The 24622-nt window shown below is 51.0% G+C and overlaps 2 protein-coding genes across 2 annotated transcripts; one reads left to right on the top strand and one right to left on the bottom strand.

The window, feature by feature from the left end:
* Positions 1 to 1839: 1839 nt before the first annotated feature.
* LAMTOR2 (late endosomal/lysosomal adaptor, MAPK and MTOR activator 2) lies at positions 1840 to 4958 on the bottom strand. The gene is made up of 4 exons (XM_084614027.1): positions 4800 to 4958; positions 3636 to 3798; positions 2724 to 2813; positions 1840 to 2129 (listed from the first exon to the last, which is right to left on the bottom strand). The coding sequence occupies exons 1-4, from the start codon at positions 4865 to 4867 to the stop codon at positions 2073 to 2075; spliced, it is 378 nt and encodes a 125-aa protein (XP_084470153.1). The 5' UTR covers positions 4868 to 4958; the 3' UTR covers positions 1840 to 2072.
* Positions 4959 to 8215: 3257 nt separating this feature from the next.
* UBQLN4 (ubiquilin 4) lies at positions 8216 to 23752 on the top strand. Its single transcript, XM_084613979.1, has 11 exons — positions 8216 to 8413; positions 11185 to 11336; positions 14773 to 14990; positions 15408 to 15670; positions 17105 to 17263; positions 17752 to 17977; positions 18661 to 18800; positions 19571 to 19654; positions 20051 to 20166; positions 20848 to 21025; positions 22803 to 23752. Exons 1-11 carry the CDS (start codon positions 8255 to 8257, stop codon positions 22953 to 22955), a joined length of 1848 nt encoding a protein of 615 aa, XP_084470105.1. The 5' UTR covers positions 8216 to 8254; the 3' UTR covers positions 22956 to 23752.
* The last annotated feature ends 870 nt before the right edge of the window (positions 23753 to 24622 follow it).

Here is a 24622-nt window from a genome sequence, read left to right as displayed (position 1 = left end):
AAGATCTGAACCCCACTGTGCTCGGGTATGTAGAGAAACATAGCAAGGGGTATCCCTGCCCCAGAGAGCTTGCAATTGAAATAGAGAAAGCAGGAAAAGAAAACCGGAACAGAGAGGGGAAGTTACTTGCCCAACAGCACCCAGGCAAGTCAGTGGCCGTGCTGGGAATAGACCCCAGGACTCCTCATCCAACACGCCACCTTATGCTGCTTTCTCTAGTCTCACAAAATCGGCTTCACGCTGGCTTTCTGCAGAGGGGTGAGTTTAGCCCAAAGCGAACACCTCAGGAGCCTTAGTATAGACAAAGCTAATTTAAAGATCGAGCCAAGTGTTGGTGGGAAAGCAGTCTAGGCTCCAGGCAGCTGTAGCCGGCCCCTTGTCAAAAAAAAAAAAAATATTAACACCAAGATCAGCTCAGGAGAGGGGAATATTGCTCAAGAGGGATGCAGCTGAAATCTGTCCCACTGGTTGAGTCCAGCTACTCCATCCAGTCACTGCTTCTGCTGGACAGAGCCAAGGATCACATGCAGGATGGTGCTCTGAGGTTGGGTGGAAGTGGAGCTCCAGACTGACAGGCTTCAGGTGTTACACCACCCTTCTCAGATTACAGCCCTCATCCACAATGTGCTGATAAAGCCATCAGCCTGTGGCTTCGATCAGGCTTTGGATATGCACCCTTGTTAGTACATCAGAGCGGGAGGGTGCAGACCAGTGGTTCTCAATCAGGGGGACACATATCCCTGGGGGTACGCAGAGGTCTTCCAGGGGGTACATCAACTCATCTAGATATTTGCCTAGTTTTACAACAGGCTACATAAGAAAGCACTAGCGAAGTCAGTACAAACTAAAATTTCATATAGAGCAGTATAAACAAGTCATTGTACCCTATACACTGAAATATAAGTACAATATTTATATTCCAATTGATTTTATAATTAAAAAGGAGGGGGGTGTGTGTGTGTGTATATATATATATATATATATATATGGTAAAAAGGAGAAAGTCAGCAATAGCGAGCTGTAACACTTCTGAGTTTTTAGGTCTGATTTTTGTAAGCTTATAGTTTTTAAGTGAAGTGAAACTTAGGGGTACGCAAGACAAATCAGACTCATGAAAGGGATACAATCGTCCGGAAAGGTTGAGAGCCACTGGTGTAGACTAGAGCTGGTCAGGAGCTCTCAAGAAAAAAAAAAAAAAATCACAAAACGCCCATTTATCAAAAACAAGTTGTGGGGAAGGGTTGATTGGACCAAATCTCACTTCAAAAAATTTTTGAGAAGAGTTTGAGGGCTCAGGATGCTCCATTTTGACTTTTGGGGGGGGGGGGGTAAATGAAAAGTTCTGTTTGAGTCATAGTGACTGTTGCAAAAGTTAACATCGTAAAAAATAAACAAATAAAGGTTGAAACAGACAAAATGTTGCCATTGCCCCAATTGAAATTTGTTTGGCGATTTTTCAGTTCACAGCCACTTGCACGATTTTAACTTCTCCGTCCCAATTTGCGATGGGAAAGTTTTGAAAGTCATAGGACAGGAGACCTGTTTCTCAGCCAGCTCTAGTACAGACCCATGCACCTCTCCTTGTCCTAACCACCCCCTCCACACACACCCCTTTCCACCCCTTTTTAACCTCTCGAGCCTGGTCTACACTAAAAAATTAAGTCAACTCAGCTGCACCCTAGGTCGACAGAATGCTACGACGACAGGAGAATCCTGCCCATCGGCGTACATAGTGTCGGAACTGCAGTGGCTTAGCTGTAGTGTTTCAAGTGTAGACGAGCCCTAGGATGAAAGTCTCCAGCCCCTTCCTCATCTGAAAGAGGCAAGACGAGACTCAAGTGTTAAATACTCCATTTTATTTTTCTTTTTAACTATATATAAAAAAAGGCCCCAAGTGCTTTCCACTGCTGTCAGGGAGTTTTCAGTGTGATGCCAATGCCTGGATTGCCTATGGAACCATTCACAAGCCTACTTCACCGATTCTCCATTATAAGAGCTTTTGGGAGAAGGGTTCTTTGCCCTGGAGCTGTGACAGCCTCATTCATCCTCCGCTCTGCCCCTCTGTCGCTTGTTCAGGATGCTGCCACTTGCGTGAGAGGTTCTTCCAGATACTGGACAAGGGCCTGGGCCTGTGAACAGAGTATTATACCACACAGTGAGACGAGCATTAGTGAACAGGCAATAAGCCACACTCAGCCTTGACTACAGCCGAACTGCTCAGAGGTCGTGAAATATTATCCTAATTTTACAGCGGAGAAACTGAGGCAAACAGCCTGCCTGTGGGCACAGAATTGGGACTGTTGGGTGCTGTACAAACAGTAAAGGCAACCCAGGCCCTACCCTGAAGTCACATAGACTTTGTAACGGCCTACAAAATCTATGCTGTACAGCACGGATCCCACCTTCACTAAACTCTGGTAGTTTACAGAGGCCTTAAAATGTAAGTGTAATTTATGCCCAATTTTAGGCTCCTCCTTTGCTAGGATAGGGTTAAGGGGCCCTTTGGGTAAAGTGAGAATGAGGCTTTTTGGTTCCCCAAAATTTCATCTAGGTTCCACCCCCAAATGCCATTCTACAAACTCCTCCCCCCTTCCCCAACATCAGTTAGAGATCCGCTCATCCTATGCAGAGTTGACTAAACCGCTTTTCAAACTGCAGCTACACAGCCTGCTACCAGCGGCCCCCGCCCTCCCCTCAAATGTGATCAGTCAGCTCAGCATCACCTTGGCTTTCAGCATCCCAAATCCAACGGTCTCTTTTGCATACATGCACAGCAAGAGATTCGCCACCCGGGTGATAGCAACACGGCCCTCCTGCAAAGGGGGGGAGGAGGGACAAGATGGGGTTAAAAAAAAAAAAGCATTTGATTGATAGGTTTGCAGAATTCTGCCCTAACACCTCATGTCCCAGTGTCCAGGGGTGCCCTAGAATGGACATTTTGACCTTCTGCTCTTACAGTCAAGACACTGGGGTCCTGGATTCTCTTCCCAGTTCTGCCACTGGCCTACTGGGTGACCTCGGAAAGTCGCCTAATTTCTGAGCCTCAATTTTCCACCCGTACGACTGGAGACTGAATTGCCGAGAGATCTACTGATGCTAGGGTGCTGCTTCAGAGCTAGGTACTATGTTCCTACTGCTCTGCACAAGGTGGTCAAAACAATTGTACAATGTTATCCAATTGGACTGTCCAGTCACACTTGAAAGTCTAGGTCATTCTTAAAAAGCAAGGCATTTGCTCTGAAATAAGCCCTTTCAACTGTGTGGGGGTGGGAATGGCAACCTTCTTAACGTTTTGGCTTTAGATACTTGCATTCCTATAGCCCCTTCCATTATAGGAAGATCTAAGCAACCGCCACCCCACCCCACGACGCAGCTATTAGCCTCATTTTACACGTGGGGAAACTGAGGCAGAAAGAGGCAGTTGCCCAATGTGAGTTGGTGGCAGAGCTGGGAACAGGAGTCTGTAGTCTTCTGTTCCAATTCCACCCTTGTTTTAGGGATCTATGGGTTAAACTGGGAAGAGCAGGGACCTGCAGCAGTGTTCCTCCAGTCCTGCTGAGAAACTCATCCTCCCTATGGGAATACAGCCCTTGCACCATTCCTCCCGCCCTCTTTCCCCACCCCGCGCAACGTACCATGCAGTCCATAAGGATGAATTTCAGATTGTCCTCGTTGAAAGCCTGATGACCGTTCTTGTCATAGGCTACCCAAATGTTACTGGCAATGGCCGCTGTGACCCTGGCATCTGTGTCTCCATAACCAGAATATGCGAGCAGAGACCCCTCGTTGTTCAGAAGCCTACGAAGGAGAGAGGAGGAGAATTTGAGCTAAACGCCCACAGGGCTTTACACCACTTCTGCTTAGGCATAGAATTTATTCATAGGGGTTTCTGTGATGCTTCATCGCCTTAGTACCCAATCAGACAGATCATGCACTGACCCTCCTGACACCCCCTCCGAGGCAGGTCTCATCCTCATTTTATGAGAAGGAATCTGAGGCTCAAGGTGAAGTGACATGCCCAAGGTCAGATGGGGGAGGCAATGGCAGAGCTTTTCCTTTATCCACCAAACCATCTTTCCTCCCTAGCAAGGGTGCTCTTTTTCCATGGGTGCAGCTACTAGGAAGAGGAGGGTCAAGGGGGAATGGACCATTTTAGCATCTAGTGGATACAGCCAGAGAACTTGTGCAAAGCTCTGCATTCCCCACTCCAAGTTCTCATGTTGTTGGAGCTGGGCCCGCCCTCAAACTCCAGCCCTGTCTACAAGGGGAAGAGGCGTATTAGATACCATATTTACATGGATCCCACTGTTATCCACTCCCACATCTTTGCACTGGTGTAGCTGCCTCCATGCAAACTCCCAGCATGGCTGGCCTAAACAAGGAACATAGACTATTGTCATACAACGATATGGTGTCCCTCAACAGGGAGAATACTAGTAATCTGTTCCCCAAGTCCCCTCCCCACAATGCCTTTTGGTGGGGGGATGAGTATTCCTTACTGGGGTGCACTGGGTTGCCCCCTCCTCCCCACTTCTTTCAGATAGGCTGTATTGCACAATTCCTTGGGTGTGGGGTGGACACTAAGATGTCCCTGTTCCTAACTGAGCACCGAGTGTGTGTGTGTGTGTGTGGGGTGGGTGGGGGAGGGGGGGAAGAGGAGGAGATGGGAAAGACCATTTGTACCCAGGGGCAATAATCCTTAATAGGAACACTGATCTGGCCACAATACTTTAGGGCGAGGGCTCCCTGACCCATACCCAGCCACCCCACACTCCTCCCCCAAACACCTTTATACTCACAGGGTGCTCTGGACCCCTCCAGTGTTGGCCTGGCTCAGGACCTGGGTAAGGGCCTTGGGGCGCAGCATGGTAGCAACAGACCCTCTCTCCTCCCTGCAGGGGTGGAAACACACAGCTCAGAGATTCTGCTTCCCCATCAGCTGATCAACTCATGTGGGGAACCTCAGCCCAGAGCATGCTGGGAATTGTAGTTCCTTTCCAGTTATTTTGCATATTCAGGCCCACGTGAAGGACATGGCATTTCAGTCACACAAATTGCCTGTGTAATTTCTCTTTGTATATTACACAACTCCAAAACCCTGAGATCCATATCTATGTGTGATTCTCACATGACTCCAGGAGCTTTCACTTTAAGTCAGACACCAAATATGGAGAGGCTTATGATTTAAAAAAAACCCTTTGACAAAAAACACTTTGACACAGCCTGCCCCCAGTTGAGAATGCTGAATATCAGGGCATTGGGGTAGGGGGAAGGAGAACTAGCTTCACACAAACTCTGCTTTAACAACATTGTACCCACAATATAACTACATTTGTAGCACAGGTACCCCCTAAAATCAAGAATCAAATAACTAATTAAGTCATTCACACTGCAACTTACATTAAGAGACTCATTTTCTATCAAAATACTACAATCACTCTTCTTCTACTTTAGCTTCCATGGGAGCACCTCACAGCAAGGCTTTTTATAGTTCCTCTGCAACAGCAAACTAGTGTGGGTATGTGGGAGGAGCCTTTGAACCCTCCCTCTGACAGGCTTTATAGCTAATTAGAGTGGGACTTGGGGAGTCCCTGCTCTGCCACAGACTTCCTGTGTGACCTTAGGCAAATCATTTAATCTTTCTATGCCTCAGTTCCCCATGTGTAAAAACTGGAGACAACTGCACTTCCCTACCTTACAGAGAGTTATTTACAGAATAAATACACTGTAACTTGGGAGGGACTCAGACACTAAGGTAATGGGGACTAATGGGCCAGATAAGTACCTTAGATAGATACACACACTTTAGAAGAAACAGCTGGGCCCTTGTCTTTACCTGCTGCTCAGCCCCAGGCTAATGGCCCCATAGTTGCAGTTACTGAAATATTGGTACCAATTTTGCTATGGTAGACATATCCTAAAAGGGCAACTTGTATTTCTCTCTGTGCTTTTGTTGCCATCTCAGCAAACTTATGGGTTGGAACTTGAATAATAATAATAATAAAATGCTATCCCTTGCTGATATCACAAGGCCTTACCCACAACAGCAGACTGCACAGCCATAATTAACCACCCGCGCAGCGCTGGAAATGGACGCTGTGGTATAGACAGGGCTCTCACCACACTTCATTCACACTTTTCCTTCTCACGCCAGATGCCTATTCACAGCTATCAGTCAGAACTGTCCCCTCCTATCTGTTCCTTCCCAGCTGCCACGGAACCCTCTGATCCCAACACTCCATCCCCAGCTACCACGGAACCCTCTGATCCCGACATTCCGTCCCCAGCTACCACGGAACCCTCTGATCCCGACACTCCGTCCCCAGCTACCACGGAACCCTCTGATCCCGACACTCCACCCCCAGCTGCCACGGAACCCTCTGATCCCGACACTCCATCCCCAGCTACCACGGAACCCTCTGATCCCGACACTCCACCCCCAGCTACCACGGAACCCTCTGATCCCGACATTCCGTCCCCAGCTACCACGGAACCCTCTGATCCCGACATTCCGTCCCCAGCTACCAGGGAACCCTCTGATCCCGACACTCCACCCCCAGCTGCCACGGAACCCTCTGATCCCGACACTCCACCCCCAGCTGCCACGGAACCCTCTGATCCCGACACTCCACCCCCAGCTGCCACGGAACCCTCTGATCCCGACACTCCACCCCCAGCTGCCACGGAACCCTCTGATCCCGACACTCCATCCCCAGCTACCACGGAACCCTCTGATCCCGACATTCCGTCCCCAGCTACCACAGAACCCTCTGATCCCGACATTCCGTCCCCAGCTACCAGGGAACCCTCTGATCCCGACACTCCACCCCCAGCTGCCACGGAACCCTCTGATCCCGACACTCCACCCCCAGCTGCCACGGAACCCTCTGATCCCGACATTCTGTCCCCAGCTACCACGGAACCCTCTGATCCCGACATTCCGTCCCCAGCTACCACGGAACCCTCTGATCCCGACACTCCACCCCCAGCTGCCACGGAACCCTCTGATCCCGACATTCCGTCCCCAGCTACCACGGAACCCTCTGATCCCGACATTCCGTCCCCAGCTACCACGGAACCCTCTGATCCCGACACTCCATCCCCAGCTGCCACGGAACCCTCTGATCCCGACATTCCGTCCCCAGCTACCACGGAACCCTCTGATCCCGACACTCCACCCCCAGCTGCCACGGAACCCTCTGATCCCGACACTCCACCCCCAGCTGCCACGGAACCCTCTGATCCCGACATTCCGTCCCCAGCTACCATGGAACCCTCTGATCCCGACACTCCACCCCCAGCTGCCACGGAACCCTCTGATCCCGACACTCCGTCCCCAGCTGCCACGGAACCCTCTGATCCCGACACTCCGTCCCCAGCTGCCACGGAACCCTCTGATCCCGACACTCCACCCCCAGCTGCCACGGAACCCTCTGATCCCGACACTCCATCCCCAGCTACCACGGAACCCTCTGATCCCGACACTCCACCCCCAGCTACCACGGAACCCTCTGATCCCGACATTCCGTCCCCAGCTACCATGGAACCCTCTGATCCCGACACTCCACCCCCAGCTGCCACGGAACCCTCTGATCCCGACATTCCGTCCCTAGCCCTAGGTGCTGGAACTAGGGGGGCTGGCTGCTGGAGGTGATGCCCCACCCCCGGCTTGCAGCGGTTTCCATCACATACAGGGTTTGCAGTTTGGATCAGTGGCTCTCAGCCCCCCGCCAGCTCTACAAATTATTCCAGCAGCAGCCCCCTGTCCCTAGCTGCCAGGCAACCCTCTGATCCCGACTTTCCGAGCTTCTCCTGTGAAAGGGGATCACCCCATCTGTTCTGCCGGCTGTCAGAGTCGGAACCCAAAGGAGAGAATGCCACGAGCCTGCCCCACCCCCGCCCCGGTTACCCCCCGCCCCCGCCCCCGCCCCCGCCCTGCACCGGGAGGCTCAGCCCCGCAGCTGCCACTCCGGTCCGAACCTCCCGCGGCTCGCCCAGCCCTGCAAGTTCTCTCCCCGGTCCGCCTCCCGCGTGGGGCTCCCGCTCCCCTGTTGCCCCCACCCCCGGGATCCCCTCCCGCCGGTGGAGGCCGGTCTCCCCCCTCGCCCGCGCCCGCTCCCCGGGCTGCAGTTCCCCGCCGGGCCGGCTGGGGGCGCTGCGAGCCGGGCTCTCTCCCCCGCAGCGGCCGGGCGCCGCTCTCCCCACGCCGGCTGCCCCCAGGCTGGCTGGCTGGCTGGCGGGGCGGGCGGCGAAGATGGCGGAGCTGAGCGGCGGCGGCGGCCCGGGCCCCGGCGGGGAGGGCGAGGCGGAGCTGGGCGGCCCCGGGCCCGGGGGGCTCCTCATCCGGGTCACGGTGAAGACCCCCAAGGACAAGGAGGAGATCGTCATCGGGGACGGCGCCTCCGTGCGGGAGGTGAGGCCGGGGGGTGGGGCCGGGGGCTGCGGGAGGGGGCCGGGCCGAGCCGGGCCGGGGGCTGCGGGCGGGAAGTGGGGCTGGGCCGGGCCCTGGGGGGGGCTGCGGGCGGGCGGGCGAAGGAGCCGGGCTGGGCGTGAGGCCGCGGGCGGGGGGGCGGGGTGAAGGGCCCAGGGCGTGTGAACCTGGGGAGCATTTGGAGGAAAGTGAAAGGGCTGATTGGGGGGGGGGATCTGGAGTGGGGGGGAGGTTGGGGGTTAAGGGGCCTGGATCTGGAGTGGGGAGGTTGGGGGGCTGGGTATGGTGGGGAGGGGAGGTTGGGGGGGCTGGATCTGGAGTGGGGAGGTTGGGGGGCTGGGAATGGTGGGGAGGGGAGGTTGTGGGGACTGGATCTGGAGTGGGGAGGTTGGGGGGCTGGGTATGGTGGGGAGGGGAGGTTGGGGGGGCTGGATCTGGAGTGGGGAGGTTGGGGGGCTGGGTATGGTGGGGAGGGGAGGTTGTGGGGGCTGGATCTGGAGTGGGGAGGTTGGGGGGCTGGGAATGGTGGGGAGGGGAGGTTGTGGGGGCTGGATCTGGAGTGGGGAGGTTGGGGGGCTGGGTATGGTGGGGAGGGGAGGTTGGGGGGGCTGGATCTGGAGTGGGGAGGTTGGGGGGCTGGGTATGGTGGGGAGGGGAGGTTGGGGGGCTGGGTATGGTGTGGAGGGGAGGCTGGGGGGGCTGGATCTGGAGTGGGGAGGTTGGGGGGCTGGGTATGGTGGGGAGGGGAGGTTGTGGGGGCTGGATCTGGAGTGGGGAGGTTGGGGGGCTGGGAATGGTGGGGAGGGGAGGTTGTGGGGGCTGGATCTGGAGTGGGGAGGTTGGGGGGCTGGGTATGGTGGGGAGGGGAGGTTGGGGGGGCTGGATCTGGAGTGGGGAGGTTGGGGGGCTGGGTATGGTGGGGAGGGGAGGTTGTGGGGGCTGGATCTGGAGTGGGGAGGTTGGGGGGCTGGGTATGGTGGGGAGGGGAGGTTGGGGGGGCTGGATCTGGAGTGGGGAGGTTGGGGGGCTGGGTATGGTGGGGAGGGGAGGTTGGGGGGGCTGGATCTGGAGTGGGGAGGTTGGGGGGCTGGGTATGGTGGGGAGGGGAGGTTGGGGGGCTGGGTATGGTGTGGAGGGGAGGTTGGGGGGGCTGGATCTGGAGTGGGGAGGTTGGGGGGGCTGGGTATGGTGTGGAGGGGGGGTTGGGGGGGCTGGATCTGGAGAGGTTTGGGTAGGTGGATGGGAGAGAAGGGGATGGACTGAGACATGGGTTGTGGGTGCTTGTAATCTGAGAGCCAGCAAGGCCCACTGAGTGGGACCCAGGGCCCAGCGTGGAATCGCAACTTGGGCAGTGGGGGGAACCCTGGGCTGGGCAGTGAGGTTGGGAGGAGAGTGGCTGGGCTTCCTCTGGGATTGGGGGCGGACAGGGTTTTAGGGCACGGAAGAGCAGCTTGTGAAGGGATTTAAAAGGAACATCCGGTATTGCAGAAACATGTGGTCATGGCCACCAGGGCAAAGTATCCTTGGTGCTGCTTGTGGTAGCAGGGGCCGTGGCAACCCTTGGTTGGATGCTGGTGTAGGATATGGCAGCTGAGCATACGGTGTAGTGGATGTGCTGACTGTAGCAGAGTCCTCGGTGTTAGAATTAGACCTCCACTTCCCCGCATTCAATTCCTAGCGGCCCCTCAGTACAAACAAGGCATTTAGTGAATGTGGAATTCAGAGGAGGGTATGAGGGACGTGTTTTTAGCTGTGTGCCTTGGGTGGCCTCAGGCTTCAGAGCTGTATGTTTGCAGGAGTTGAGCTCAGGGGCTGGGCACCAGTGCAGTGCAGCTGGCTTTTTGAATTTTGAGAACAACGCTTTCCTTTGCGAAGTCTTCCCCCATGATCTGTGGCTACCAAAAAGCAAAGCTGGGGAATGCCCGCTGGCTGGGCATTAGCCATGCAGTTCTCATTGCAAGGGATAATCCCACTCCGTCCCAAAGAGTAGTTGTCAGCTAGTGTTCTACGATATGGCATGCTGAAAAGGAATATGATGATAGAAGTTAGACCTAGGAAAGACCATTTAGTCTGTTTCCCCTGGCTACTGCAGAATTGTTCCCTGGTTTCTAGACCTGTTTTAAAATCACTCAAGAGCTGGGTTTCCCTTTATGAAATTCAAATGAGCAGAGAGACAAAAAAGTTGTAGACATTCAGAGGATAAACAATGTCTTTGGGTGAGATCAAAAAGGGACAACTGGTCTAGCTTTGTCAGCCCTCGTTTCTCATTGAGGTAATTGCGCTATGGCTCCCTCCCTGCCTCTTCCCCAAACTTGAGTTGCACTTCCCAGATGGATACAGGATTCTTGTTCCGTTAAATAGCTCAAGCAGAGACTCTATAGATATGTCAGCTGTTGGTAGTGGCTGTGTAGTGAGTGTGATGTTCTGCTGCAGACGCTTAGACATTTTAAAATCTCTGCGTTCAGTCCTTTGCCTGCAAAAAGAATTAGATACGTTCCTGGAGGATAGGTCCATCAATGGCTATTAGTCAAGATGGTCAGGGATGCAACCCCATGCTCTGTGTCCTCAGACACTAACTGCCAGAAGCTGGGAGTGGACAAAGGGGATGGATCACTTGATAATTGCCCTGTTCTGTTCATTCTCTCTGAAGTATCTGGGATCGGCGGCTGTCAGAAGACACGATACGGGCTAGATGGACCATTGGTATGACCCAGTGTGGCTGTTCTTATATCGTCTTGTTGTCTGTTTTCCAGTTCAAAGAAGAGATTTCCAGGAGGTTTAAAGCCAAACAGGATCAGCTGGTTCTGATCTTTGCTGGAAAGATCCTGAAGGACGGAGACACTTTGAATCAACACGGGATCAAAGACGGGCTGACTGTGCATTTGGTCATTAAGACTCCACAGAAGTAAGAAATCATTCCTTCCTGCTGCTGTCAAAAACTTACTTTGTGAGAAGAAGTACTTGTGGCACCTTAGAGACTAACCAATTTATTTGAGCATGAGCTTTCGTGAGCTACAGCTCACTTCATCCGATGAAGTGAGCTGTAGCTCACGAAAGCTCATGCTCAAATAAATTGGTTAGTCTCTAAGGTGCCACAAGTCCTCCTTTTCTTTTTGCGAATACAGACTAACACGGCTGTTACTCTGAAACCTGTCATTACTTTGTGAGGAAAGTATGTTAGAAAGGCAGTGTTTTGTCCAGTGGCTAAAGCAGGGTACCAGGAGTCAGAGCTCCTGGGTTCAATTTCTGGCTCTGTGGTGGTGCTTGATCTTATGTTTAGAGAAGGGGAACTGGGATTAGGACTCGTGGGTTCTGTTCCCCTTTGTGACACTGCGTGTAAGTCATTTAACCTATTTTTGCCTCATTTTAGCCATCTGTAGAATGGTTATTCCTGCTACTTGGGGTTTGAGCTTTCATCACTATAATTATCATGTAGAACTTTACATTTGAAGAGAATTTACGATTTATAGGTGTTAGTTAATGCTTGCGCCATCCCAGGCAAGTAGGTATCATCCCCGCTTTACAGATGGAGAGACTGACAGAGGTTAAGTGACTTTCGTAAAGCCAGACATAGTGTCAGCATTGATGCCAAGGACCAGACCCCAGCTGTCCTGACTCCTGTTCCTTGACCTTTAGTTCGTGCAGTCTCAAGTGCTTTGAGATCTGTTGATGAAAGAAATGCAGTGAGTACAAAGCTTTAACCACAGTACATAGTTCGAGCAGCTAAGAAACACACATGAAAATCAACATATCAGATGCTACCAGATGAAACTTAAGTAAATGTCCTAGATGTCAAATGGTTCCAAGAGCAGTTGCTGCATTGTCGATGTGAACACGTGGTTTTGCTTTCTAAATGCTCTTTGCAACAATTTTGTGGGTTCCCATTGCTGCCTGAGCAGCCGTGTGCTGGTGAACAAACAGGGCTGCGTCTCTTTGTGAAGCTGCATTGCCCCCTTGGGAGTCCTTGCTCACTGGCTTATTAAAGATCAGTGTTTTTTTTTTAAAGAAGCATTGGTATTGGGTATTGTCAGCCATTGCAGAAGGACCATATGCTAAATTCTGCATTTCTGTGAGGAGTGGCAGGTTGATGCCGTTTACTGCTGTCTTTGCAGTGCTCACAAACTATTTCAGAGGGAACAGTAAACATCTGGCCAGTGTCATTCATTTTATTCTGTGTGATGGTCATTGGTAAAGGTGCTATAGTGCTTATTGCAAACATTACAGCTTCTTCCTGTGCAGAGAGGATCAAGTGATCTCTATCCAACTACCCCTCTTCCTTTTTTTTTTTTTAAACTTCCTATTTCCCATCCGCTTTGCTTCCTACCCTGCCTTGCCTCCCTCTGAGTGAGGGCTGATTTCCAGCAGCAGTCAGATGACTCTGTAAAGTGATTGGGGATTAAAAGGTGCTCTGTACCAGTTTAAAAACACACATCTGACAGTTCCTACCCTCCCAGCAGCCTTGAGCTTGCTACCTGGGGAGTTATGGATCTAGGTCTGGTTCTGCTAGGTCTCTGAATCCAGTGTCTTATAACAGCTGGCTAAGCCCCCTCTGTTTCAGCTGCTTTTGTTTGAGTGGCAGGAAATGAGATGCCTAATAAACAGAGGTAGATGGCAGCACAGGGAGCTTTTGGAGGGCTGTGTGGAGAAGGACTCTACAGATAGTTTATCTCTAAGTAGCTGGCCAGTTTGGCATTCTTTAAAAGAGAATGGCTATCTCTGCAAGCTTCAAGCCTCTGATCTCTAGAAGGGGGATGAGTCCAGATTACTTTTTCCTGGTCTGATCACTCCCCTCCCCCATTCTCAGATGTTCCCAGAGTATTTTTGTCTTAAAAATCTGCATTCATGTTTGCTCAGCTCAAGTGGCATCATTTGGCATCCACATGATTGAGTCACTTCCCAGTATACCTTGTTAAAGCGCAAAGCTTGCAGCAGCTGGAAATCTAGTCAATTGAAGAAAGTTCAAAGTAGTTTCAAGTTTGGCCCCGCATCCCCGTGTTGATTTTTGTGCCTCTGTAGATTTTCCTATTTTAAAAGATATTTCTTTCTCCTGCTGCTGCTAAGGACCCAAACAAAGAGGGGAAACCAGACACTGAGCCCTGTCAAATGCGCAAAGTTAAAGCCCAAGCAGTAGTGAAGCCTTTCCCCCTAATCTTGTAGTTATAACTGTAGCCCTGCAAACACTTGTGCATCTTAACCGTAGCCTTGACTTCAGCAGGATCGCTCATGTGCTTAAAGTTAAACACGTGTATAAGTGTGTGTGTAATTCACTGGTGAGTGTATGTTTCAGGTACCTGTTTGTGCCAGTCCACAGAGGATATGACTTGTTACAGCCCCATTTTTACAGAGCTTTAGCAGCTCATGCTGTTAGCTCTGCTGGTCCCTGGTTCAGTCCCAGAGTGTCAGCCAAGATGGTGGCTGTCACATTTGCAGGATGGGGGCTGTAGTTGTCTTCAGTTGATTTTAACCAGCATAGTAGGTTTAAGAGAAAATCAGACAGTGTAAGTTGACTGTATATATTTAGCAATCAAAACACAGGTAACTAAACAATGTAATATTAAACATTAAAGTCTGTGACTTGTTAAACCAAAATGGGAAACAAACTAGAGAATATTTAATATTAGAGACATTGCCAGAGTTCAGTATATATATGCTAAAAAACAAATTATTTCCTTGATAAAGACTTCAGTTATTGAATCTGAAATGATTTTTAAAATTAACGTCAGTGACATATTTGCTTTTGCCTAGCTTGGAGAATGAAGATGAGTTAATTATGCTTGTTTGTAATCCACTGTCAGTTGAAACCTCTCATGCACTAGCCCAATAATGTTGGAGTTGTAAACACTCCAGGGGAGTTTAAAAAGAGAAACATGGGGAAAAAAATCATGGTTCTAAGCTAACAGTTCAAGTTGGCTCTGCAGATGAAAGGCATTACAGAAAAGCAAATGATTATTATTTACCCCTTGCAGTAAGCATGGTTTAACGTGCTGAGGTTTCCAATGAGGCAGTAGGAGGCTTTTCCTGCTTGGAATGAACTGCTGCTGGGTATTATTGAGGCCAATAGCTTAGCATGATTCAAGAAGGCGTTAGACTTCATTCAGAATAAGACTAGTGCCTCCATTACACTGGCTAGGGATGTTGTAGATCATTGCAGACGCCTTGTCACCAGCTGGGGATGCGGGATGGGGGGGTTGTTTGAAAGAACACACACAGGGCTGGATGGAAGCATCCAGAGCAGATGTCCCATTGATCTGACATGGCTATTCCGAAGTTCCTCTTATGAGCTGCAGGTGGTGCTATTTAGATTACTGAGCCCCAGCTGTGACCTGTTTTTTTTTTTGTAGGGTTCCAGATCCTGCAGCTGCTTCTGCCCCTGCCCCTGCCGCTCCTGCCGCCACCACCGTCCCCACTACAACCCCTTCCTCTCCCGCTGCGCCACCTCAGCCTTCCACCTCCAGCAGCGCCCTCTCTGACACTGGGAGCAGCAGCAGGCAGAGCAGCGGAGCAGGGACCACGGCAGGTGCCGGAGATGGAGCACCCAGCAACGCTGCATCCATCCTCTGTAGGTGACAACTTTGCTTTCTTGGCATCCCAGTGCCTATTCTGTGAAGGGAGAGTTGCCCAGGGGTTAAAGGAATGGGGCCATGCGTTAGGACTTCTGGATCCTATTCCTGAGTCTGCCACTTGCTGGCTGACCTTGGGCAAGTCACTTCTCCACTCTGTGCCTCAGTGTCCCCATCTGTAAAATGGAGCTAATAGTACTGCCCTCCTTTGTAAAGCACCTGGAGGTCTGTGGATAAGAAGCTTTCTGTCAGATCCGGCTGTTACAGAACTGGAAGGTGGTGGTATTAGCAATGAAGTATCATTGGGTTGCAGTGGATAGAATTCAGCCAACCCCCTCTCCACCCCCTTTCTTTCCGGTTGCAGATAACTGCATTAACTGGCATGCGTCTCTCTCCATGTCTTGTTCCCTCTCTAGCTGGCTTTGGTGGCGTCACTGGGCTCGGCAGCCTCGGGATGGGTTCCGCCAATTTCATGGAGCTCCAGCAGCAGATGCAACGGCAATTGATGTCCAACCCAGAGATGCTCTCTCAGATTATGGAGAACCCCCTTGTGCAGAACATGATGTCCAACCCCGACCTCATGAGACAGATGATCATGGCCAATCCCCAGATGCAGCAGCTGATGGAACGAAACCCTGAGATAAGCCACATGCTGAACAACCCCGAGCTCATGAGACAGGTGGGTGAGAGAGTTTACACCTGGGAGCCTGTTTCAGGTGCCTCTGAGATCATCAGCACGGACTCCCCAGCTTCTCGCTTCTCTTTGGTCCCTCTGCATTGGTGTCTGTTCTGTAAAGGGAGTGAGTGGAGTCCAGATCCAGTTGATTCAGAGATCAGATTCTTTATCTACCTGCTGCAGGGTCCTCCCAGACACACAGCAGTCTGTGTGTAAACTCATGCATGTTGTGTGAACCACAGTCATACACCAATGTGCTTCCAGTCTTTCTACCTGTGTCAGTGCTGCTGAATAGACCACATGCATAGAGGCAAAAAGGATCTTCAGAGCTGCCCAAAGTACACTATAGAAGGGACACTGGCCCCTGTTCTATTGCAGGGACCAGAAGCAAAAGGCGTTGCTTTCCATAGGAATTAGAGATGGCAGAGAAAGATCTCATGGTCCATCTCCCACTGCCAGTGTAGGATTGTTCTCTACGGTGTGTTCTTCAGGGCAGCTCATTTCATTATTTTATTACCGTAGTGCCTAAAAGCCCCAGTCCTGTATCAGAACCCTCTGATCCTAGGTCTGCACAAGCACAGACCAAAAGACAATCTAAGTATTAGACAAGAGACAACAGATGGAGTCAGACGGGAGCACCACGAAGCAATGAGAACTCTAGTTTTAAATACGGCAAGCGGCAAGACTTCCATCATGTTCCTTGGGAGAAGAAGAGATCTCATTGTCGGCAAATGTTTCTTGGTATGCGGCCCGATGTTTTCTATGCCCAGTTTCAATCTGTTACTCCTAGTCTTACCCCTGCTTGGGCCATGCTAACCAATTCTTAGCTCCCAAACTCCCAGTGAATTGTCACTGTGTTAGATGGACTAAATCATCTTGTGAATGATCTGTGCTTTGGTTCTTTGAGTTGGAGCAGGACTTTCAGATAGGTTCTGCCTTTCTGGGGAGATCTGGAGCACCTGTTGGAGGTCTGGAGCCACAAGATGATTTTATTTTTACTGAAATGTGAGGGAATTATCTTCTCGTCAATCCTTGGACAATTTTCAAATGCAGTCCATCCCAAGGATGTTAGCCAGGTGTTTGTGCAGGTGACTTGATCTTGCATAGAAACTACATGATCCTAACCAGCTGAATTGAGATAGTAAAAAAAGCAAGGCATCATAGCTTAGCAGTGATAGCAGGGAACTTGAGGAGCTAAGATCCTGGGTCCTCTTCCCTTGCTGTGCATTATCTTGGACAAATGATTTCCGCTCTCTGTCTGTAAAATGGGTTTATTTATGCTTTTCTTCCAGGAGATCAAGACTTATTTTTTTCAGTGCTTGGATGTAAAACAGTGGGGTACTGCTGGGGGCTGTGTCACCCGTAGTTCAATTCGCTGGACTCTTTTTTGTGGTGTAAACAGGCCTGATCTCCCCCAAATTCTTCTCTTTCCCCCAGACAATGGAATTGGCCCGCAACCCCGCCATGATGCAGGAGATGATGCGGAACCAGGACCGAGCTTTGAGTAACCTAGAGAGCATCCCAGGGGGATACAATGCCCTGCGCCGGATGTACACCGACATCCAGGAGCCCATGTTTAGCGCAGCTAGGGAGCAGGTATGGCGCACTCCTGCTCCAGTTGGGGTAGATTGGTGGGTCTTATGCCCCCTGTCTGCAGGTGGTGGTCGAGCTATTTTGTCCAACTGTCTGTGTGGTCTGGGGCAGATTCCTCAACAGGGAAACTGCACAGAGGGTGTCGCAAGCCCTGGTGAATGTGATCTGTGCTCTGTGTTTTCCACCGGCACCTGCAGAAGAGGCAGGGTGGTTAAGGCACTAGCCTAAGACTTGAGAAACCTGGGTTCAATTTCCTGCTTGCCACAGACTCCCTGTATGACCTTGGACAAGTCACTTATCCTCTTTGTGCCTCAGGGAAAACCGAGTAGAATAGCACTGCCCAGTGAGGCTGAACGCATTAAAAGTTGTGAAACGCTTTGGGCTCTGCTGGTGAAAAGTGCTATATAAGAGCCTGGTATTCTTGTGCGCTGGTGGGTTTAGTCTGATCCTCTCCTTTACAGTGTCTGATTCAGTGATCTCTCTCTTTCTAGTTTGGCAACAATCCTTTCTCATCCTTGGCTGGGAACTCCGACAGTTCGAGCTCCCAGCCTTTACGGACGGAAAATAGAGAGCCTTTACCCAACCCCTGGAGCCCCACGCCACCTGCCTCCCAAACCCAGGTACCCAGCAGCGAAGGGAGTACCGGATCAACAACAACCCAAAGCACACCCACTGTATCCAATCCCTTTGGGATCAGCGCTGCCAGCCTGGGGACTGGTACGTACTTAGGAGCGAGGTGCTGGTGACAGAACAAACCAGTCAGATGTAGATGGCATCAGATTACTTCCAGCATTTATATGTTTCTGTAGCTGCTGAGTTAATCAGATTGGCCATTCTGGCCCTGTGGCAAACTAGAATGGGTTATTCCTCATGTGCTTGACCAAGGGCTGCATTGGGAGCTCAGGTGCATTGGGGTTCTCCATGTGCACAGGATGAGCAGCTCTAGGGGGAGGCCATGGAGACAAAGTAGTCCCTGCCTGGCTGCTCAAGATGGAGCATTGAATTCTGGGATTTGTAGTCTCCCTGGGCTGCTGCTGTTTAAGATGAGGGTATTTCCATGTATTGGTCTAGTCCATCCCTGGTTTATTTACTTACCCGGCCTGAAAAGGGTTAACGGCTACTCTGCTGGATTTCCTCTCCAGCATCCACATCCCCATGTCCCACTGGAAAATCTCAAATCGTCAGGAGCATGTGTTGACTTACCCTCTGACCCTTTCTCTTACGAAGACCAGCTGGTGAGAAATGAACATCAAGATTGCTCAGTGTTGCTGTGTGTTCCACCTTCTACCAACACTAAATTCAGACACGGCCTCCATCTTCTCTGTGCTTCGTGTTTGATTTTAGCTCCTGTGTAGCTGCGGTCAGGCTTGTAAGTTTTGCTCTCTCCCGTATTGCTGCAGGGATGTTTAACAGCCCAGAGATGCAGGGCCTCCTGCAGCAGATTTCGGAGAACCCCCAGCTGATGCAGAACATGATCTCTGCCCCTTACATGCGCAGTATGATGCAGACTCTCTCCCAGAACCCAGACTTCGCAGCACAGGTAAAAATATAGCAGCATCTTCCTCTGTCAGATACAAGCCTTGGGTCCTAGCACGGACGCGGGCTTTCTGTCACCATAGCATGAGGCGCTGCTCATTTTAAGGAAGCAGAATTCTGATAGACCAGGCTCAGAGCTCTGTTGTGCTTCTTAGTAGTATGAGCCCAACCACGGGACTGAGATCCCAGACGAGCGAAGTCTTCTGCATAGCCCCACAGTGTGTACAACCCGGACAGAGGGAGGGCCGGCACCAGCCTGACTGCGCTGTCTTCCTGACCTGGGTGGGATGAGAGGGGGAATTCAGATTCCCATGGCCCATTCAGTACTCAGCCCCTCTGCTCAGACTGCCAGCAAAGGTGGGGTCAGCCGGTGCTAGTGGCTACTGGGAGTCAGACGCACCTGGCTTGAGAGCCTCCAGCTCTTCTGGGTGACAGCTTCTGGTGGCTGCCATGCTGGCCTGCATTTGGATTTGGATCTGGGTGGGGGTGGGGAAGGCTGTGCATCTCAGCACCCCGGAGCTGTGCAGTCCTCTCTAAAGGAACCGCGCGGGGTCTTCACTGAAAAGCACTCCCACCCTTTCTGCTGGCTGCTGCTCCCATTCATCTCTAAAGGCAGGATCAGGCTGTCTGTCAATTCCTGTTGGAAGTGGAACATACCAAAGCCACTGGTGGCAAGGGTTGTTAAGGACCTAGTTAACGTGTTCTGTGGAACTAGGCCAGGAAGACCGTTTAATAACCCCATCGACTCATGCTGTGTGTGCTGTCTCCTGGCAGATGATGGTAAATGTCCCGCTCTTTGCCGGAAACCCGCAGCTTCAGGAGCAGCTACGGCTTCAGCTCCCTGTCTTTCTGCAGCAGGTAAGGAGTCTCGTCCCTTGCTCTGCGCTGGCCATCCTTCGGTCCAGAACTGTCCCATGGCTTTCGCAGCAGGGAAAGCCTTTGGTCCTTCATTCAAAGGCTCGCAGGAAGTGCACAGTCCTATTCGGGCTGGGCTGTGATGCTGAAAGAACAGAGACTTTGCCTTGGTAGGTGATGCAACTAAGGCATAGAGAGCTGAAGGAGAAATAGATCCAGGAATCCACTCTCTTGCTGTAGCTACTAGATGCCGCTGTGTCCCATTGGATGATGATCCCTAGGGCTCATGTTTAAAGGGCTTTGTCTAGCCAGGGCCCTCCTGCCTCTAATGCAGATCTTTGACTGAAGGAAACTCTGGATCTTTGGTAACAGTTGAATTTTACCTTCCTTGTTTCCCAGATGCAGAACCCAGACTCCCTCTCAATCCTGACGAACCCCCGAGCCATGCAGGCACTCCTCCAGATCCAGCAGGGACTCCAGACGCTGCAAACGGAGGCCCCGGGACTAGTGCCAAGGTAAGGAGTCCTTAGATCAGAATCAGACCTGCAAAACTTGTAGTGCAGGTCTGCCTTGGGAGAGCCCTGGCAAATCCCCAGCTACTTTCCAGCACAGCTGTGTGCAGCCTCTAGCGAATTAGCTTTTCCTTCTGCCTGCTCACACTCCCCCTGCTGCTCTCTTCCAGGAATTACAAGAGCCCCCTTCTGATCTGCAGTACAGAGTACTTAATATCGCCCGAATTTAGCACTGGGGAAAGGTTTGAGATGCACAGCCCTGGAGACGGATAGGTACATTGGGGTAAATAATCCTGCCAGCGCCCCTTAGTCCTGCCCTAGGGTGAGGATTCCCTGTGTGGGTGAGGGGGGAGTTCAGTCTTCACAACCCCTTTAGTTCTTGTCCTCCGCCCAGATTGCCAGCAAGGGAACCTGATAATCCCAGTTCTTCGTGGTCTAGTGATGTAGGTACCTGCTCAATAGGACCAGGACTGGGACCAACCGGGTCGTTTCACAGAGGCCATGGAACAGCTGTCCCATGATAATGGCAGCCAGTTGCTCCTGCCCTTGGCTGGATTCGAACTGGCGACTTAGAAAAGGCTCCACACCCCATTACTAGAACGCTTGTACCATGCAATCCCAGAGAGACAGGCAGGGGCAACCTTGTAGCATCTCCTGCAGCGAGCATTCTGATTTCTTTCTCAGCCTCGGTTCCTTTGGAATGCCTCGAATTCCCCCACCCTCCGCAGGAGGAAGCACAATCCCAGAGAACCCCATATCCTCCACTTCGACGCCTGCCAGTGCCTCTCCAGCAGGGGGCAGTAACCCGCAACAGCAGCTCATGCAGCAGATGATCCAACTCTTGGCCGGAGGAAACTCTCAAGTACGTAATGCGCAACCTGGTTGTATCCATGCAGCGGGGATTCTCCCAGTACCATATGATCATCAAGGCTGTTGTCATAAGCCAGGTGGTCATTAGTTCAGCCCATTAACGGCAAGCTGCATGATAAATATTGTAGGAGATTAGGAACCAAACTGCAATACTCCCTGTGAACATTGACCCAATAATAGTTCCTTGAATACTGCGTGCAGATGTGGTCGCCACATCTCAAAAAAGATGTATTGGAATTGGAAAAGGTTCAGAAAAGGGTAACAAAAATTATTAGGGGTGTGGAACGGCGTCCGTATGAGGAGTGATTAATCAGACAGGGACTTTCCAGCTTGGAAAAGAGACGACTAACGGGGCATATGACAGAGGTCTATACAATCATGCCTGGTGTGGAGAAAGTAAATAAGGAAGTGCTATTTGCTCCTTCTTGTAACACAAGAACTAGGGGTAATCAAATGAAATGAATAGGCAGCAGGTTTAAAACAAATAAAAGGAAGTATTTCTTCACACAATGAACAGTCGACGTATGGAACTCCTTGCCAGAGGATGTTGTGAAGGCCAAGACTATAGCAGGGTTCAAAAAAGAACTAGATAAGCTCACGGAGGATAGGTCCATTAATGGCTATTAACCAGGATGGCTATTAACCAAAACCTCTGTTTGCCAGAAGCTGGGAAAGTGTGATGGGGGATGGATCACTTAATGATTACCTGTTCTGTTCACTCCCTCTGGGGCACCTGGCATTGGCCACTGTCAGAAAACAGGATATTGGGCTAGATTGGCCTTTGGTCTGACCCAGTATGGCAATTCTTATGTTCCCTAGCTCTTATCAGCCATAGATCTCAAAGCATTTCACAAAGCAGGTCAGGATCACTTTCCCCATTTTATAGATGGGGAGCCTGAGGCACGGAGAGGGGCAGTTTGTCCAGGGTCACCCAGCAAGTGCGTGGCAGATCCTGGAAAAGCACCCAAGTCACCTGAGCCCCATTCCCATGCCTTATCCAGTAGGCCACACTGCTCAACACCACCGTGTCGTGCTAGGAGGCATGGTGCCACCTTTCTGAAAACGGCTCATACTGTGCCACCTTTTACATGAATCGGGGGTGTTGCTGGTCACATCCCAACTGGAGACTGCGAGTGCCCACAGCAAGGTTTTCTTGGGCATGGTATTCCCCATCCAACACCGTGCCCTATGAAACGTGCCAGCCCAGGAATGGCTGTATTTCAGCTGGAGCGAAGACATTTTAGCATGTGACGATTACACAGCGTGATCGTGGGGAGGAACTTGGCCTGGTGACTCAGGCACCGGCCTGGTGACTCAGGCACCAGCCTGGAATTCAGGAGACCTGGGTTCTCCTCCCAGTTCTGCCACACAGGCACCATGGGCGAGTCATTTCCTCTGTCTGTGCCTTGAGGATGGATTGGGGTGGTGGGGCAAACTCGCCTCTGCCAAAGTGCTTTGAGATCCTCTAATGAAAAGCATCAGATAATGACCAAGGGTTTGCTACCCACAGGAAAGGGTTTGACCATATATACGCCTACATCTACCAAGGTACTGGTACACTGCAGTGATGGGGGTCGTACAAACCTCTCTCAATTCTTAATAGATTTTAACTGGACAGGATCCTCAGCTGCTGTGCATGAGTACAACTCCATTGCCTTCATTTGAGCTACTCTTGAGAGCTGGCACCTTGACTTCAATGGAGCTACTCCCGTTTACACCAGCTGGGCATCTGGCCCAATCTAAGATCTTTGGTTCCCTTCCCCTGGCAGGTGCAGAGCCCCGAAGTGCGATTCCAACAGCAGCTGGAGCAGCTGAACGCTATGGGCTTCATTAACCGCGAGGCTAACCTCCAAGCGCTCATCGCCACCGGTGGGGACATCAACGCAGCTATTGAGAGACTGTTGGGCTCCCAGCCTTCTTAAACTCAGTCATGCTGTCCCACAGTCATCAAACACCCACCAACACCCACACACAGGGGCCTTTCAGGAAGACCCACCATCATTTTCATATCCTCTGACAGCTGTCCATGTATTTAAAACAAACAAAAATGATACAGCTTCACCCCGACATTCCTACTAAGTTAAGATTTCATGTTGAAATGCTCTTTAACTGGCTTGTGTGTGGACCCCGATTCTCAGCAAGTGGCCACAGAGACTTCAGATGTGTATTTTTCCTAAATATGCCCTCTGTATCTCAGACACTCTTCTCTCTCTAGATGGTAGAGGTGATACTTCTAGTTACTTATCTGAATGATTGTGTTTGAGTAGCTTGATTTTAACTGTACATTATTCCTCCTTCCAGGCAAATATTTAAACCTAGGCTGAGTTTTTCTCCCCAGCATCTTATCAGGAATGAATCAAAAGAGGAACTGAAATGACTTGGATATTTCTGATGTCATTTGTCTTCAAATATTCCCATCAGACGCACTGGGTAGGATTTTCATTTACTCCACTATGGAAGTGTGTAAAGGGGGACTTAACACTGAGTGTAAATTACATTTGCTTTGAAGCTCTCCGCCCCGCTGCCAGAGTGGTGTAAACGTGCCTTGATGTGATTGAGAACCAGATCCATCGTCTTATTTTATTTTATTGTTTTCAACCCAAGTTTTGGAAGTAGTGTACCCTGCCAAGGGGAGCTTTCGAGAAGCAGTTTTCTGCCCAAGCATTACAGTTCTCTCGCACTGTAGCCTTGTGGGGGGGGGCGGGGGTGGAGGCGGGGTGGCTCTTGTGTCTCTGCTGTCTGGTTTTTGAAAGTGTAAAAGCAAAACTGAAAGAAAAAAATTAACAAAGATCTTTCCCTCCACTGGAAAATGTTGGAAGGCCTCGTTCTTCTGTGTTTGTATGTCTGCTCTCTAGTTCAGGGGTGCTCAAACCTCACGATGACTCCACCCTCCTGAGGACCAGCGGGGTAGCTTTCCAGGAGCCAATACAGCTACCTTATTTGCATCTACATTTGCATACCACTCTTATTGAAAAACAAAAAGAAATGCACACAACCATTTGTCTCCCCTTGCTCCACATACCTTTCTGGATGGCCGCAGTTACCCTTTGGGACCCTGTGGTCCTTGAGCGACCTGCAGGCGATCAGATTTTGTCCCTGAGATGGTGGTGGGTTTTGCATGACCGTCTGCCTGCCTTTTGGGGCAACCTTGCTCTAGTTGTGGTGAGGAGCTTTTTGATGCTGGCCGAGATGCACCAGGAAACCCATGCCAGCAACTTGACTAATGTCAGATGCCGGGGTGACTTGTTAGAAACCTCCCCTGTACTTAGAGTTTTGAGAGTGTGTAGGACAGGCACAAAGACCTTGTCAGCATCTCCTCTCTAGCAGGTTTAATTTTACCACCTCCCTCTACTGACTGGATCCAAAGCTCACCAAAGGCCAGCGGCACTCTTGCCGCTGACTTCAATGGGCTGTGGGTCAGAACTTCTGGTAGGAAGCAGAACCACCACCCAACGAGTGCCTCTCTTGCCTAGCGTCCTCCAGGGCTGAGGTGATCCTGAAGAGTACGGGTTGTCGGTCAGTTCCATACACAGATGAATACACCTCAGGATCTCAAAGCAACCCACTGGGCTGTGTTGTGATTAATCAC

Source organism: Lepidochelys olivacea (genome assembly GCF_965140295.1).
Source record: "Lepidochelys olivacea isolate rLepOli2 genome assembly, chromosome: 24".
Classification (NCBI taxonomy): domain Eukaryota; kingdom Metazoa; phylum Chordata; order Testudines; family Cheloniidae; genus Lepidochelys; species Lepidochelys olivacea.
This window is presented reverse-complemented; position numbering and strand designations above follow the sequence as displayed.